General features: G+C 45.6%; 1 protein-coding gene across 1 annotated transcript in view; it reads left to right on the top strand.

The window, feature by feature from the left end:
* The first annotated feature begins 9964 nt into the window (after window positions 1–9964).
* The window catches only part of LOC101650201 (vacuolar protein sorting-associated protein 13C-like), a 125410-nt gene continuing 118219 nt past the window's right edge, over window positions 9965–17155 (top strand). The window contains exon 1 of the mRNA XM_045294948.1: window positions 9965–10065. Coding sequence (XP_045150883.1) covers window positions 9966–10065 — 100 coding nt within the window. The 5' untranslated portion in view covers window position 9965. The remainder of the gene's footprint in view (window positions 10066–17155) is intronic.

Raw genomic sequence — 17155 nt, 5'->3', positions numbered from 1 at the left:
GCGGCGCGTGTGCGGGCTCTCGAGCAGCGCGCAGAAGCCGTAGGCGGTGCGCGCGCGGGGCAGGTGCGGCAGCGAGAGCGCCGCCTGCGAGCGCGGGTCCCAGTCGGTGCGGCCGGCGCCCTCGTCGGTCACCCCGTCGTCGCCCCAGGAATGTCGCAGGGCAGCCGGGCCGGGGCTGGGCGCGAGTCGTGGCGGGATGCAGAACTCGGGGATGCGGTCCGGGGTGAGCACGTTGGCGCACGCGGCGGTCGCAACAGCTCTGGATCTGCGAGCCCGACCCCGGAGAAGCGCCTCTCCACGCCGCAGGAGACGCTCGGGGGCCAGGCAGAGATGCTCCAGGCACCACATCGGGGTGCAGATGCTCCGCTGGTGTTAAGCGGCCAGCAACGTGTCAGCGCCCCCCAGACGGGCAGACGGAGCCCCGCCGGGCGCAGCGGTCCTGCCCACTTCCTTCTCTTTGAAGTGTTTCCTCCAGCTTTTCCCGAGGCGAGGCTCACACGTTTCCAATCATTTAAAGTCAATTCTTCTTCTCCCGTCCTGTTTCCACCCCGCCGGCATCCATGCTTTGAAGCTGGCAGAGATGCGCACACTGTTGGCTGCTCACCTTGATTGCAGCGTCTACAGAGCCTCGAGGCGTTTCGCGTGGTGCAATCGTGTACTGACTCGTTGAACAGGTGCACTGTAAACTCTTAGCGAGAATTAAAATCATTACCTCCTCCAGGAAATGCGACTTGCTGTCCTTTAGGCGTAAAAGCCTCGCGAGAGAGACCCGGGGAGTAAGCCAGTCCACTGGTCCCTCCTAACATACCAGTATTGGGTGTCCAGTAGATCTCCCGCCTTCTCCCCGGGCTTGGCCTAGGAGAGGGCTACAGTCCCTAGAAGTTCAAAGTGCGCGCGGCGGTTGGAGGCGCAGGCCTGAAGCTTTATACGCCCGGTCCGGAGCGCTAGCCAATGACTGCTCGGTCCAGTGTTACCAGGTAACCTGACGCCACACCCTCCCCTCTGCAGCTGCCACGTGGCTGCATCTGCTGAACAACTTCACGGGAGCCTGTTCATTCTCTTTCTTGCTTGAGCTAGGGGTCTTTGACAACTCTCAACAATTTTGTTTCCTCGTGGTCTAGAGGGCTAAATTTTAATTACATTGCGGAGTCACTGTGTGGATCGAGGGGCGTGCAGTGAAAGCCCAGACGCACTCTATGCCTACCATTAAAATGGTGAAGACAAAATTCAGGTTTGTCTGTCTGTCTTAACTGCTTCCACTTCCAGCCTTTTCATTGTCCAGTGTTTGAAGTGTCCTGCTCGTTTTCAGTGCTGATTTTAGCTGTTGTGTCTTTCTTGATTGTAGACTACTGCTACGGATGTGTGTGTGTGTGTGTGTGGGGGGAACCTCAGAGGTTGAACATATTTCATCTCTTGATCTGGGTGGGGTTTCGGGGATGCATTCACAAGTACACAAATCATCTGACATTTACAGCGACTTTAGGAGAGCCTTTGTTCAGGAAGCAGTTTTTACGCTGGTGGGAAACTGGGCAGTGATTATGGGTAATGGTTGCATGACGTCATCAATGTAATTGACATCAGTAATTTGTGCTCCTGAAAAATGCTGCGTTGGCAAATGTGTTATATTTTACAACGATTAATTAATAAGGCGGCTGGGGCACTTTATATGGGTGTAATACTTCAGTGGGGGAAAAAAAATCACAACACAGTTCTTAAGCTATGTGTCCTGAATTAGGATTCGGAAAATAAGCTTCTGTAGGTTTATGTCTGGGCTACTGGAATCACGGTTGTGAGGGAGCCTGAACCTGGTCTTCCTAGGCTGTGATCCCCGTCCCCTTCAAAACGGATCTGTGCTTCTCTACAAGGGCTCAGGCCAAAAGGGTGCCAAGTTTTCTTGTGTTCTGTCGAAGCAATTGTCTTGAAATTAACTGCTTCTCCAAATGACGTTCAATAAATTAACCTGAATTCATGGACAGGTGATGTCTGCAGAGGGCATGTACATTTTGAGTTTTTGATACAGGCACAGCTACGGCACTGTAAGGTTTTCACATCGTATCTAGTATTACCACAGAGACTCTGCAGTGTCTGATCACCCTCATTTCATACGGGGGAAAACTGAGTTTCAGAGGTCAAGTAACTTCTCCACGGTCATATGGTGATGAAAAATGGATGTGTTGATACTTAGTGATGGGTATGGGTTTGGGGGAGGTTTACTAAAGCAATGATGAAAAACACAGCACTGTGCCTAGAACACCATTAGGTGCCTTCCTGCTGGTTTCAACTTGGTCATGACCTTCCACCCCAAGAGTGAACTATGGCCTGGTCCCGGACCATCCTGACCCCGGCTGCTGTATTTCAGCCCACTGTTGGAGAGATGGTGCCAGGCCCTTCCATGGAGCAATCCTTTCTCGCTGATGCTGGCTTTCAGTAGGCGTGCTGTTCTTCTCCAGGGGCTGATCCCTCCCGACAACATGTTCCAAGTACATGAAATGTAATGCTGCTGTCCTCACTTCTAAAGCTCCGTCTTGCAAGACAGATTTCTGACACTCCATGGTGTGCTTAATCATTTCATATCTTTGCCAGCACCAGCCAGAATGTAAAGGTATTAAGTGCTAAATATATAGTAGCCGCAATAATTATTACTAATCAAGCTAGAAGGCACATCGAGAAGAAAGCACACGCTTAACAGTTTATTCATTAATTCAAACAATATTGACTGAATGCTTTCTGAGTAGCAGATCAAGCCAGACTTTCCAAGACTTATCCATCGTGTACATCAGTCAGAAGTTGGGGGAAATGATAATGGAATATTTGAATCCCATCTGGCTGAAGCAGAAGACACAGACTTTCCTGAGCGCATTATACATTTAGTATGGGGTTAGGATTGGTGGGTCCAAAGAGATGCTTGACTAGCTTACTTCTTGGTCTTTCTCGCTCCTCCAATGTGGATGAAATTTCCGGGCCAGGCCTAGACCTCATAGGAGAATGATTACTAAATGATTAGCAAGGTCATGTGTATTTGTTTTGACTCAGCTCTTCTCAGGAGACAGAGCCTGGAGAGCCATAGGTTCAAATGGTGGCCAGAGGCCAGATGGAAGTGGACAGGCTGGAGGTTGGCTGGGTTTATCTACCTCTGAGGTGGGGCAAGAAAGAACCCGAAACACCAAGGCAAGAGGAATGATGTAGCGGTGAAGAAACAGAGACTATGGAGTGACTCGATCCTGGGTTCAAATTGTTACCCGATTTGTTAATGAACTGTGCTGAGAGCCCAGGTTGTAAAAATGCAGGTAATTAAAAATCCCTTCCATATAGCAGTGTTGTGCTAACAACATATGTGTGAAAATACCTGGGACGTGAGAAATGTGGACTAACTGTTTTTTGTTATGACATAGATGTACTTGACCGGGGAATTGCTTTAAAGAGGGATTCCTTAAAAAATGCTTCTCTGCCAGGTCACACAAAGCAGCTTGGCCTTGTTTTCATCAGCCAGACACCTTCATCAGTACCGTCTCAGAGCATTTCCTATGCCAGAGTTTTGGCAAACACCAGAGACGGGCTTTCTTTGGGGGCATGGGTAGTCACCTGTGACCACATTAAGCCTTGTGTTTTACTGTCCTCAGAAGCATGTGCCACTCATGTGAGGATGGTGTAATCGGCTCAGGGCATGAGCCTGGCACAATACTTCTCTACTCAGAGGAAGTCCGTGGCAGTTTGGCGCTCAGGGCTGGGAACATTCAGTGATGGAGATAGAAAACAATTCTGGGGAGCAAGCATAAACAGATCCCACACCAGCCAGAATAGAGGTGCTCTCGGAAGTAGAAGGTGATTCAACACAGGAAAGCTCTCTCCCTCTCTAGAAATGGGGCTGGGTTTGAAGGAAAGCCAGAAGAGAGTATGTAACCATGACAATGCAGGTGCTCTGACGTAGTCATCTCTTCAACACTACCAGAGTGTCAGGTAGTGGGGGGCCACTAACCAGGGAATGCTGGCAGTTGCCAACTCATTGGGAGACTGTAGAGAAGTCTTTCAGTTATCTCTGGGAGCCGGTGTCTCATGTCTCCCCTTGTCACATGAGGAGGTTGGACTAGCCAAGCCATCTTTGTGTTTCTCTCTTGTTGTGACATCCTGTACTCTACTCTCATGCTCCCCCACCGCCAGTTAATCTTTCTATTTTCATACTGTCATGGTACATTGGTTTGCGCACCTTTTCTTACTTTTGGATTTCTTTTTCGCAGTGTTAGGGGATTGAGTGTGGGAGTGAGCTAGCACGAGTTAGAAATTTTTTAAAGCAAGTGTTTTTAATGTTTAAAAAGTATCCCTAATGTTGATTTCTGTTTTGAACAGAAAGATGATGTTTCACCCATCTGTTTTTATTGCTCAATCCCTCATTGTAGTTTAGTTTTGTAATAGTTTTTGTCACTCTGCCCATTGGTCTCAAGTTAGGATGTGTGCCAGAACCAGAGCTGCTAGAACATACATCCTCTCAGTTAATCTTTGTATCCACATTCCTTCTTGTACAAGGAGGCTCCGAAGAATTTGTGGAAAAACCAAATGAAAAGATAATAGCATAATACGGTGTGGTACATGAGTGCTGTATTTTATAACAGTTTGTTTTAAATTGGGACTGTGCATTTCTAATCATTTTAAAAAGTGTGAAAACAATCAGTCTCTCAAAACATTCTGAAAGTGCAAAATCTTAAAATATAGAAGCTTTTGGTGAGAAATGACATGCTTACCTCCTGAGATTGGGACTAAGACAAGGATGTCTTCTCTTATCACGCCTACTGAGCATGGTCCTGGAAGTCCAGGCTAGTGCAGTCAGACAAGACGGGAAATAAAAGGTGTACAGACTGGGACCAAAACAAAACTCAAACGCACGGCCATCGAGTCAGTGCTGGCTCATAGTGACCCTATACGACAGGGTAGACCTGCCCCATGAGTTTCTGAGACTATAATTCTTTATGGGAGTAGAAGGCTCCATCTTTCTCTCCACAGATTGGGAAACACATAAAACTGCCTTTGTTTGTAAGTGCCATGATTCTCTAGATAGAAAGTCTCAAAGATCTCACCAAAAAACCCAACCAAATGAAAAGCCCTCCCGGGATTAATAAACAATTATAGCAAGGTTGTAGGCTACGATGTTAATAAACAAAAGTCAATTGCTTTCCTCATACCAGTAATAAACAACTGTAATTGGAAATAAAAGGCACAGCACCATTTACATGGTTATAAATGGGAACCACTGAGTTGATTTCCATTCGGAGATTCTGTGTGACCGAGCAGAACTGCCCATAGGGTCTTACTGGCTGTAATCTGCCAGATCTTTCTCCTCCTGTGATTGGGTTTAAATTTGCAGTTAGCAGCCAAGTGCTTCACCATTGTGCCACTAGGGCTCGTCATTCACATTTAGTCACACACACACACACACACACCCCCAATGAAAAAGGCATGAATCTAATAGAACTTGTAGAAGGTCTGTAAGAGGAAACTAAAGAATTTTGATGAAAGAAATCAGAGAAGACATAAATGGATATACTCTAGTTCGTGGTTCATGGTAAATAAGACTCGATATCAAGGTGCCAGTTCTTCCCAACTTGCTGTACAGGATCAATGCAACCCCAAACAAAATCCCAGCAAGTTATTTTGTGGGTAACAACAAATGGATTCTAACGTTTACATGGAAAGGCAAAAGGCCTATAATAGTCAACACCACACTGAAGAAGAACAAGGCACTGCTTGACTGACTCTAAGACTTAAGATAAAAGCTATAATGACCAAGACAGTGTGGTATAGGCAAAGGAATAGATAAATGTATCAGTGGGGTAGAATATATCCCAGACAAAGACCTACACAAATATAATCAACTCATCTTTGAATATGTCATTAGGAAATTGCAAATTAGAACAATGAGATACTATTGCCTACCGACTCATGATGCTCCCATGTACCATGGAATACCACACTGGTTTTGCCACCCCCATGATTGATTAAGGGCCGGATTGTTGTGATCCACAAGGTTTTCATTGGCTAATTTTTGGAAAGCGACTGAGAAGCCTTTCTTCCTAGTCTGTCTAAATCTGCAAGCTCCATTCTGTTTAACACTGCAGCAACATGAAAACTTCCACTGTAAAGTGGTTGATGGCTGTGTGGTAGTTACATAATCTGTTGTCAATTTGAGAGTCTTAGGAGTGAAGGGGTGGAGTTAAGCCTGTCAATCAGGTCGCAGTTTGATGACCTCATGTGGGGGTGCTAAGGAAATAAATAACTTGCTGGAGGCAGGACACACACTCAGTTCTTGCGAGACACTCTTATGGGATGGCAGCCAGAGCCTGGGAGCTGGAGAAGCCACGTGGAGATCCTGCCGGCCCTGAGATGCTGGATCCACAACATCCAGCCACTGGATCCACAAGACTTTCTACCCACTGGCCTGTGATTGTCCTGCATTCGGCACCATTGCATGTGTTTTGTGAGTCTGAAGAGGAATTTATAGATTGGTTTTGGACATATGGGCTATTACTGGACTTAGGGATTTGATCTGGACTGGGCTGGGATGTTTTCTCAATATTCAATTGCTCTTGTATATAAAGCTCTTTCTTAGACACATAAGAGTGTCTATGAATTTGTTTCTCTAGTCTACCCATACCAATGCACCTAAAGTCACAGTGCATTGTCTGGGAAATGAACCTGGGCCCCAACATGGAAAGGGACAGTTATATCACCGAACACCAATGTAGCTAAACTGTATTAGAATGGCTGAAATCCAAAATACTCACAATGCCATATGCTGGTGATATTGCAGAGCAACAGAAGTTCTCACTTATTGCTGATGAGAATGCAAAAAAAATCCCAATATAGCCGCTTTGAAAAGCAGTTTGGCAGTTTATTACCAAGTGACACATACCTTGCTCACTCACTGCCACCGAGTTGATGACTCACAGGTACCCGATAGGACAGGGTAGAACTATCAGTGTGAGTTTCCAAGATTGTACCTGTTTATAGTAGGAAGCCTCATCTTTCTACCAGGGATCGGCTGGCAGTTTTGAACTGTGAAACTTACAGACAGAAGTCATAACCACTACACTACCAGGCTTTGCATATGACCTAGCAATCATGCTCCCAGGTACTTCCCTAAATGAGTGGAAAACTGATGTCTACTCCAAAACCTGTCCAGATATTTACAGCAGTTGTATAGCTATCTTCTATGCTACCAGTGCTCCATAACTTTATTATTACTTGCCAAAAATTGTGACCTAACCAAGATGTCTTTCAGTAGGTGAATGGATATATGATATATCCATTCAGTGGAATAGTATTCAGCAATAAAAATAAAATGCCTTATCAAGCCATTAAAAGACTTGAGGCCCCTTACATGTATACTGTTAAGAAGAAGTTTTTAAAAAGCTATCTATAAATATGAAACTAACTATATGACGGTTTGGAAAGGACAAATCTATAACAGCCACGAGTTCGGGGGGAGGGATAGAGCAATGGAAAGGGAGAACACAGAGCATTTTTAGGTGGCGAAGCTATTCTCTATGTACTCAAATGGTGGCTACATCTGTATTTGTCAAAACTTATGGGACTGTACAATACAAAGACTGAAGTATAAACCATGGAGTCAAGTTAATAATAAGATTATCAAAAGCGGTTCCTCAATGATAATTGTACCACACTATTATTGCAATATATTAATAATAGAAATTGTGTACAGTGGGAGAGACAGTATTGGGAACTCTAATTTCTATGTGAGTTTTCAACAAATATGAAACTGTTCTAAGATATAAAATTCATTAATAATAAGGCCTCAAAGATAAAGACTTTTAAATATACGACATGGTAATAGTATTATTTATTATACGACATGGTAATAGTATTATTTATACGAACAATTTTGAGTTAAATTCCTCCCACCTTGTGAGATTTTTTTTTTTTTCCTTGTGAGATTTTTACCCCTACCTTTTAAAGGTCTCAGAATTACTACTATCTTAGTGGCAATGCCCAGGGGTGCAGAGGAAACCTATCCCTGCTTTGAGATTTGGGGATATGACTTAACATTCCTGAGTGTGACTTCCCTGTAGAAGGACAATACTAGTACCTTCATTACATATCAAAGAAATCTTTCATGAAGACATGAGAATGTATGCCTTGGCATACAAGTGAATGATATTACAGCTCATGGGGTATATATGCAACACTAATAAGAAAATGGAACAACGCATATTAAAGCACATAAGTTATTCTATTGCAAGCATACCTAATCATGGAAGTACAAGGAATTATCACTACACAGGCATTGGTATTACCCACCTCCTCCATGAGATTGCACCCTCTGTCCCAGTGATGTGGCAATTCCATGCTGCCTGTGGCATCTTTCTTATCATCTGGTACTGTTATCTGTGCACTTTTTTTTTTTTAAGTTGGTGCCAGCCCTATCTCAACCAGAACACAGACTACAGAGTGGGAGTAACAAGAGAGTGGTGGTTATCAGGCAAGAGCAGAGACAATTTGGAGGCAGATTGAGTGGGGTGCTCTGGACACTGGAGGGGCTCACTTGAGCTCACTTTGCTTTGGGAAACTACCTCTGGGGGCCCTGAGCAGTGGATTGGTGAGGGGGCACATTGGGGGCCAAGAGGGCAGTTAGAAGGCGATTGTGGCCCAGGTGAGGTAGAAGGGAAATATGAGAAATGCACAATAGGCAGGCTTGCCTTTTACTTGACTATGGATAATAGACAGAAGTTCAAAGTGCTTCCTAGGTACTTAGTGTCTGAAGTAGGAAAGACAACTGATGATGGATTTGTTTTCGGTAGGAGCGGAGAAGATAAAGGTGGACACTAAAAGTACTGGTCCTGTTTCTCTGTATCAGTCACTACATGATACCAACTGCAAACGTGATTTGTTTCCTCTCTTCTTCAAGGCCATAGGTTTTGAATTTAAGAAATATATATATATGATTCTATACTAGCCTCATAGTTTACTAGCAGAGCAACACACGCATACGCTTTCAGACATGGTCTCCTAGCTAAGCATTTAATAAATAACGGTGAATAGGCCTGATAGCAGTGCTTTTGGCTTTTTCTTTTGGTGACTACAAATAATAGCACTTCTTAGGTTTATTTCTGCTTATTATATCTCAACAGGTGTTTGAAACATATTTTAGGGGGACCCACCCCCGCAAAAAAACCCCTCCAACCTGGTGCTCAGAGATCATTGGCATGTCAATGGGTAGTTTAGTTTCTCTAGGGCAGGAAGTCCTTGCAGCCTACAATCCCTGCCATGCCAGAGACAAATGACTGAAAGCAGAGAACAGGTTAGAGCTAAGTAACCCAATAACTCCTACTTAAAAATAAAAACTATGCTTTTGTTCTTTATTTCCGCGGTGAAGCAGGTGACCAAGAAGCTGGGTAGCTTGTAATTATGAGTAAATTGAGCACAGAAGTGAGAAAATGAAGGCGCTTCCCCAAACTCAATTCCCAGCCTCAGGACCAGACCCTGTTGCCCTCTCCTCTCGTTCTGAAGTTTTCAAGGAGCAAAAAGCAGGCCGAGGTGATGTGTCCTGGGATCCGGCCCACAGGTGCAGGGGGTGGCTGCTAAAAAGGCGCGCTGCGCGTGCTCGAGACGTGAGCAGCGCTGAGCAGCTGCCCCGCGGGGCTGCCTGAGGTCGGGTCCGGAGGCCCGATCCTCTCCCACGTCCCTTCGTGGAGCGTCCACGGAAGCGCAGCAGGCGGGCAGACCCGGCCGGGCGCTCTGGGAGGCGGCGACGCGCGTGCGCACATCCGGGGTCACGCGCAGCGCGGGGCGTGGCGCGGCGCGGAGGGGCGTGGCGCGGCGCGGAGGGGCGTGGCGCGGCGCGGAGGGGCGTGGCGTGGCGCCCGAGGGGCTGTCATTCCGGCGCGGCCGCCGCCCTCGCCTGCGTGCGGCTGTTCCGGCTCCTCCCTCTCAGGGGCTGCTTCTCCCCCGCACCGACGATGGTGCTGGAGTCGGTGGTCGCCGACCTGCTGAACCGCTTCCTGGGCGACTATGTGGAGAACCTGAACAAGTCTCAGCTGAAGCTGGGCATTTGGGGCGGTAAGCGAGGGGCGCGGCCGGCGTGCTGCCGGGGCGGAGGGCCGGACGCCGCGGGCTCCTCCCCGGGCCGGGCGCCCCGAGCCTCCCGAGACTCCGCCTCCGGGGGGGTCCCGGGAGCGCCTCCAGGTGCGCCAGGTGTGGGGGCGCCCGGAGGCGGCCGAGCACCCCGAGCCCGGGATCCCCACCCCGGGGGGGGGCGCGGGGGAGGGGCAGGCGGCCGCGCTTCTCCAGTCACGCAGGCCCAGCACCTGCCCCGCCTCGCTCGGCCGTCTCCGGGTCCTCGGTCGCGACCCCTCGGGCTCCCCGCGTCAAAAACGCGAACAGACGCCTTTGTACACGCAGTTCTCGTCCGTTCGTGCAGACCTGACCCCCGCGGCGCGCGACCGCGTGTCCTTCGGGACGGGTCTCGCAGAGAGTGGCCTCGGGGGAGGGCGAGGCACTGGAGGTTTGGGGCGATCCAGCATTTTCCTGCGAGCACGAACGGCCCTCGCCCTAGGCTTGCCCAGCGCGGGGAGGGAGAAGGAGGGGGTCGTGAAGGTGTGCCAGCAGCTGTCAGGTGGGCAGCCAGCCCTGGTGGCGCAGTGGTTAAGCGCCCGGTGCTGCCTGCAAGGGATGCTGTTCAAGCCCAGGAGCTGACAGCCCCCGGAAAGGTCAGTTGTCCCTTGTCCGGAAAGGTCCCCGAGTCCTAATGGACTCGGGGGCAGTGAGGTTGGTTTATTTTGGTTCCCTTCAGTATTAGGGATTCTGAAGAAGACCGGAAAGCGTGGAACTTCCCCCTCCGTGTGAAGACAGCTTCCGTTTTGTTTTGGAGGGGTGGAGAGAAAGCCCATTGACTACCCGCGCCGCCCTTAAGGAGGTTGTGTGTCCCCAGGAGAGTTACTCAAGCATTTTCATCCCTGAGGCTTCGTCTGTAAAAACAGTCTGCTGCACACGCGCTTCAAAAAGCTGAATTAGATGCACGAAAAAAGCTGAATTAGATGCACGAATTAGACCACACGGAGCCCTGGGGGCTCTGTGGGTGAGGCGTTGGGCAGTTACCCGGAAGATCAGTGGTTCGGCCTCTGGGAGGAACATGAGGCCCCTTAAGAATCGAATGTCTCTGAAACCCTATGTGTTGTCGCTGGATGACAGTGAGAATTGTCCTTTAAACGTGGGAGCTGCTGGGGATGCTTTTTTGACCAAAGTATGTGGGGGTCGGGCAGGAGTTGGGTGGTTAGCTTTGGAGGGAAATCGAAAGTATTCAAGTGAATGGAACTGCTTTGAATTCAGGCAACAAATAGCTATCCACAGGCCCTCTAGATTTCCGCTGTGACGATTAGGCCAGCCATTTACCTCCTTGGGCCTTAGTGCCTTCATTTGAAATTCATCTTCATAAGCCAGAAATAATAGAAATGTAATAGAAATCATTATTAAATGCTTACTCAGTCTGGCATCGAGTCAGTGCCGACTTAAAGCAGCGCTCTAGGACCCGGTGGAACTTCTTCCCCTTTGGTTTCCTAGACTCTTAACTCTTTCTGGGAGTAGAAAGCCCAGACTTCCTCTTGCGAAGTGGCTGTTGGTTTCAAATTGCTGACCTTGTGGTTCACTGCCCAACATGTAACCATTACACCACCAGGGCTCTAGGAACTTAAAAAGTCTAATAGAGTAATACTTGTATAATATTCCGTGGGACCACTACCCAGATTTCAGTGTTACACTTACCTTAGGATTCCGCACCCCCTTATACTATGTGTGTATAAATAGTCAAAGATCCCTTCCCTGCCAAATCTCATTCTCCTTTTCTCCATCTATAAAGTTAGGGACTGGACTAGGGAAGATCTAGGGGGTCCTCTTAATACCAAACTCTGTGGTTCTAGCTGTGAATATTTTTCCTATGGCATTTTGAACTCATTCACAGGGCAGTCTGACCCTACCCTACAGTGTGTGCGTGAGTCAGAATAGACTTCATGGCAGCGAGTTTAGATTTTTTGAAATTTTTGTTAATGCAGTGGAACTGGACACCTGGTGTGCGTTGTGGGGTGTGGGCTAATAATGGCAAGATCAACAGTTCAAAACCACCAAGCTGCTGTGTTGGAGAAAGATGAGTTTTTCTACTCCTATAAAGAGTTACTGCCTCGGAAACCTGCAGGGGCATTTGTATCCTGTTAGAGGGTCGCTGTGAGTTGGAATTGATTCAGTAGCAGCGAGTTTGGTTTTTGGTTGAAAGGCAGAGAATTTCAACTGAGGGAGATTCTTCCCCATTCCTCCTTCCCCCAGGAACATTTGGCAATGTCTGGACAACTTTGAGAGGTTGCTCCTGGCATCTAAGGAGTAGAGGCCAAGGTGCTCTTAAACAACCTTCTATGCACAGAGCAATCCCCACCTCCTTACCCCGTAAAAATGATGAGGCTCAAAATATTAGTTAAGAAGCTGTGGAGAATACTGAGAATGGCTTTTGCATTTATAGGAAACCTACTTCATGCTGATTAAGACGTATGTTGTTGGTAGGTACTGTCCAGTCTGTTTCTGATTCATGCTACCCGTATGACAGAGTAGAACTGCATACAGTTTTCTAGGCTGGACTCCTAGGCAGGTCTATTTCCCACAGAACTGGGTGGGTTCAAACCACCAACCCTTTGTGTTGCAATTGGGTGTTTAAAGGTTTTACCACTAAAGCTGTAGTAAGGAATAACAAAGGACTTAAAGTAAATGTGTTGCACCTATGAAATTTATAATTTAATAGAGAAACACAATAATTTAAGGAGTGCATGAAAGGGAATATGCCAGTAAAACTGTATAAGCTATTCTTGTATGCGCTCAGGATGGAGATTTAGAATAAGATATTGTGTTAACATAATTTGAAAGAGCTTGCACTATGTGTAGACTCAAGGAGCCCTGGTTGGGCTGTCAGGTGAGCTTTAGGTTGCTAATAGACAGGTCAGCACTTAAAACTCACTATCCACCTGCAGGAGACAGAAGCGGCTATATGCTCCTGTAAAGATTTACATACTCTCTTCAGGGTTGTTATGAGTCTGAATTACCTCGATGGCAGTGGAGTATGCATATCCTCATGCATCCTGGTATTCACAGTGCAGGCCACAGGAACAACAACTATGGATGAGGGAGATAGAATTATTGGAACGACTTGATTCAGGAAGTGTATTGTGGATATTACCTTTATTTTATTTATTTTTTAAGAGAACCTTTATTACATTTCAAATGGGATTAGAATGAGATAAAGACAAAGATGTGTTATCCAGATAATGGAAACCATTAGAATAAGGTCTTAATGGTACCCAAGGGTTTGCTGATGTACAGAGCTTTAAAAGGGACATGAAAATAGTAGCAAAAACATAGTTACCACCCCAAACCTAATTATAAACAAACTCGAGTACTATGAAATATGCATCACTAAAAAACAAGGACAGTTCTCTTAAACACCACAAAATGGATAAAGCTAGACAGCATTATGCTTAGCAAACTCAGTTGTACAAAGATAAATATTTAATAGCACTGTTTGTATAAGGGAAAACAAAGGACAAGAAGCCTGGCTTGCATACTAATAGACTAGACTTTGATGACTGTGAGGAGGCTAGGGCAGAGTTGGGATCAGGAAGGGAGGGACAGGTTATTGAAGGATGGTGGGGGAAAAACCACATTTATGGAGGATATAATGGGGTATTTGTTATTGATTTCATTGCTTGAGATGGGCTGTGCAAATGTATATTGTACGTTTCTTTAAAAACTGAACAGATCCCTCAAACTTAAATAGTGGTCTGAGTGACTTAAAAAAAAGAAAAAGAAGAGGAAAAAACAATTAAATGGACTTGGAGTCTTCAATGACAAACAAATTAATCTCAAATAAACAAAAATAAGTAAAAGGGACATGAGAAGTCAAGGGAACTTGTTATAAAGGCATGGATGGTGGCAATACATCGTAGTTCTGTACGTTGTAGAGCTTACAAGATTGGTCCAGGGTCCTCCCTAAGGCAGTCAAGGCATGACTTGTAACTGTGGAATGCCCCATAGGGATATCTCCATTAAGGACACACCAGGGTACGTGCCCAAGGGAGACTGTCCGTACTCCTCCCCTTGCGCGCGCCCCTCCAACTGGTAAGGTAGTGTAGGTAATGCCCTTTCCGATACGCTCTGTCTGAGGAACAAGGCTATTCAGGTCCCTGCTAATCCACATGGGAATTTGAAAATGGATTTAGGGACTTTTAAAATGGATTTAGGGCTCTTACTGTCTTCCCTAGCCTCCTTCTGCAAATGGGTGCTCATAATTTGTCCTTCCTTTTATCATGGATTTTATTTATAATCGTTGGATCACACTGGCGTGTAAATGATAAGTCCTGTGTGGACTTAGAACTGACACCTCACGGAGATGGCTGCTCATGTTAAGAAAGCCTTTAAGGTTCCAGCCACTATTTTTCCTGATAGGAACGCACCATCGAATTTCTATGCCACACTTTGCTGTATCCTCTGTGATCTCTTCAGGACAATTAGGGCCTCATTATAAGAGCGAATGTGTTTAGATTAGGGTGTATGATTAAGTGTGAGCTCAAAATCCATTCGCATATCTAAGCTTTATACTTTCCCTGGTCAACATTAGAGGGAGCTTTATGAGTTTCTGAGAGAGAATATATATAAATAACCTCCATGGGATCGTTGGAAATTCTAATTTCAATCCAGCCAATGGCATAGAATTTAAAATACTACTGAGAAAAGGAAAGTAAACATTGATTGGAAAGCTTTTTAGTCTAAAATATCTGGAATGTTCACTTATACAGATTAAAATGTAAGCGAATGGACTCTGTTTAAGAAACCAATGAGACAAAAGGCAATAATTTCAATAACATGTATTCAGAACTATACAGAACCTATGTCGCAAAAGGTAAAGACCATGTGAAAAGAGCAAATACATGGTAGTATTAACTTGTCAATTATTGGGCAACCTCAAAAACAAGAGGTTTGAGCCAGAGTCCAGTGACTTCCAATTCCGTGACTTTGAGATAGCAGACATCCACTTTTCAGCATTAAGTTCAAAGGATTATTTCAGTGGCTTTGATCTGCAACAGGTCCATGTAAGGTGAAGTCTGGTTCATTTAGTGGGGTTTCCAGCTCAGATTCTTCTGATGTAGCCTATGGAGAATGCTGTGCCCCTTGAGAGACAATCTGAAATCCAGGTAGCTTGTGGCATGAGGCTTTCAAAGAAAAGGTATTTACTTTTAATGCTGGACAATTCCTTATATTGAATGGTTTAAGCAGAATACCCTTTCTCCAATTCTTGCTCTTGTGGGAAATGAGGCTCTGATGACTTCTTAGCTGGAGAAACAGTCTAATTCTTTAAACCTTGGTTTCCAGATCTGTAAGATGGGGAAAAATCACTTCCAGATTTTGATGCGATAATTAATGTAGAAGTCCTCTGTAATTGTTAAATTGTTAACAATAGGATAGTAATACTGATGACAAGCAAATCCAGGTAAATGATAGAAAAGCCTGCTTTGTGCCATGAATGTGTTTCTTCTAAACCTTAGACTCTGAGCTTTCCCTGTTCTACAGGGTGATGATTTTGTGTAGAATTAGTATCACATACCTAAACATTTCTTATTTTCCACATACATCTTTTAAAAGAAAAAGAAACCCATTTGCATATATGCTTACAAGACTTCTGCTACATGCCAGCTAGTTTGTAAGTCAGGTTTTTAATGGTTCCGAAAAGTACCTGTTGGGTATGTTGCTGCCCATGCAGGGAGATGGATTTATCTCCATATTCATTCCCTGTGAACTAGACCAGGAGATAGAATGCACAGGCCCTAGCTATTGGAGATATGGCCAGGGCATAATTATTTCAAGAGTAACATGAAAAAGGATGTTGAAATGCCATATCTTTTGCAACTTGGTTTAAGTAGCATTGTTGCAATCTGGAACCTTTGCCTGTTTCTGAAAGTGATTTACTGTGTAAAGTCAGCAGGAACTTTTTCACTTCTGAATTCTGCTGTTCTCCCTACTATATGGCAGGTGAGCTCTACGCAGAGGCTGTAAGGCGTTGAATGCAAAGGCTGGCAACAGTAAGCCGGAGTAGGAGCCAGGTGGAGTGCCCTGGTAGTCTGCAGATCGAGGCTGTACTTTTCCTTCACGCCACCCCTGCACTTCCCTATCAGTTGCCAGATTATTGTTGGAGCAGACCTGCCTAAGGAAGGAGAATAAGCACTGGCCTAGGATGGGGAGACCTGTTGTCTAATTCCATCTTTGTGTGACTTTTCATCAAAGACCAGTAGTCTCTCATCTATAAAAGAGAGGGTTAGTTCAGACCACGTCTTCCAAGTTTTAGGCTTCTGTAATTTGAAGTAGGTAAAAACCTATGAGTGCCATCATTTAGATAAGTTTTATTGCCAATTTCCCAATATTCAAAGTAAGGAATGGTAGTCATGTAAGGTACGTTTAGTTTTCTTTTTCATTCTCCTGTCAATACTGGTGAGCAAGATGCCAAGCAAAAAACTTATATGTTGCTTTGGAGCCAACTCCGATCACTATAGGTGAGCGGAGCACTGCCCCATAGGGTTTCCAAGGCTGTAGTCTTTGTCACGTCAGACTTCCACGGGAGGTTTGAACCACCAGTCTTATGATCAGCAGCAGAACCTCCTAACTGCTGCGCCACAAGGGCTTCTATGAGCAAAGTGGCACAGCTAAGAACTGTGATAAGAAAAACGAAGTTCTACTCTCATGCTGATATTTGAGTTTTCAAATGCAGTGTGTTACATTGTTCTCCAGAGAGCAATGGGTGGGGGTAAGGTAGCATAAGAATGCAAGAAAACAAGGGAACAACAAGTGATCCAAATTGGTGGTGAGGTGGGTGTGGGGGACCTGGTAGGGCATGATCAAGGCGAATGTAACAAAGAGGAAGTACTGAAATCCTGATGGGGACTGAGCATGATAGTGGGACAGGAGGAAAATCAAGGGTAATAGCGAAAAGAGCTGGGAGGCAAAGGGCATTTATGGAGGTCTAGATAAAGACATGGACATATGCAAATATATTTATATGAGGATGGGGAAATAGATCTATGAGCCTATATTTATAGGTTTAGTATTAAGGTAGCAGAAGGACATT

This window comes from Echinops telfairi, unplaced genomic scaffold, assembly GCF_000313985.2.
Source record: "Echinops telfairi isolate 266 unplaced genomic scaffold, ASM31398v2 ScPeMD7_4048;HRSCAF=4782, whole genome shotgun sequence".
NCBI lineage: Eukaryota > Metazoa > Chordata > Mammalia > Afrosoricida > Tenrecidae > Echinops > Echinops telfairi.
The sequence above is the reverse complement of the archived record's forward strand: the minus strand, read 5'-3'. Positions and strand labels throughout refer to the sequence as shown.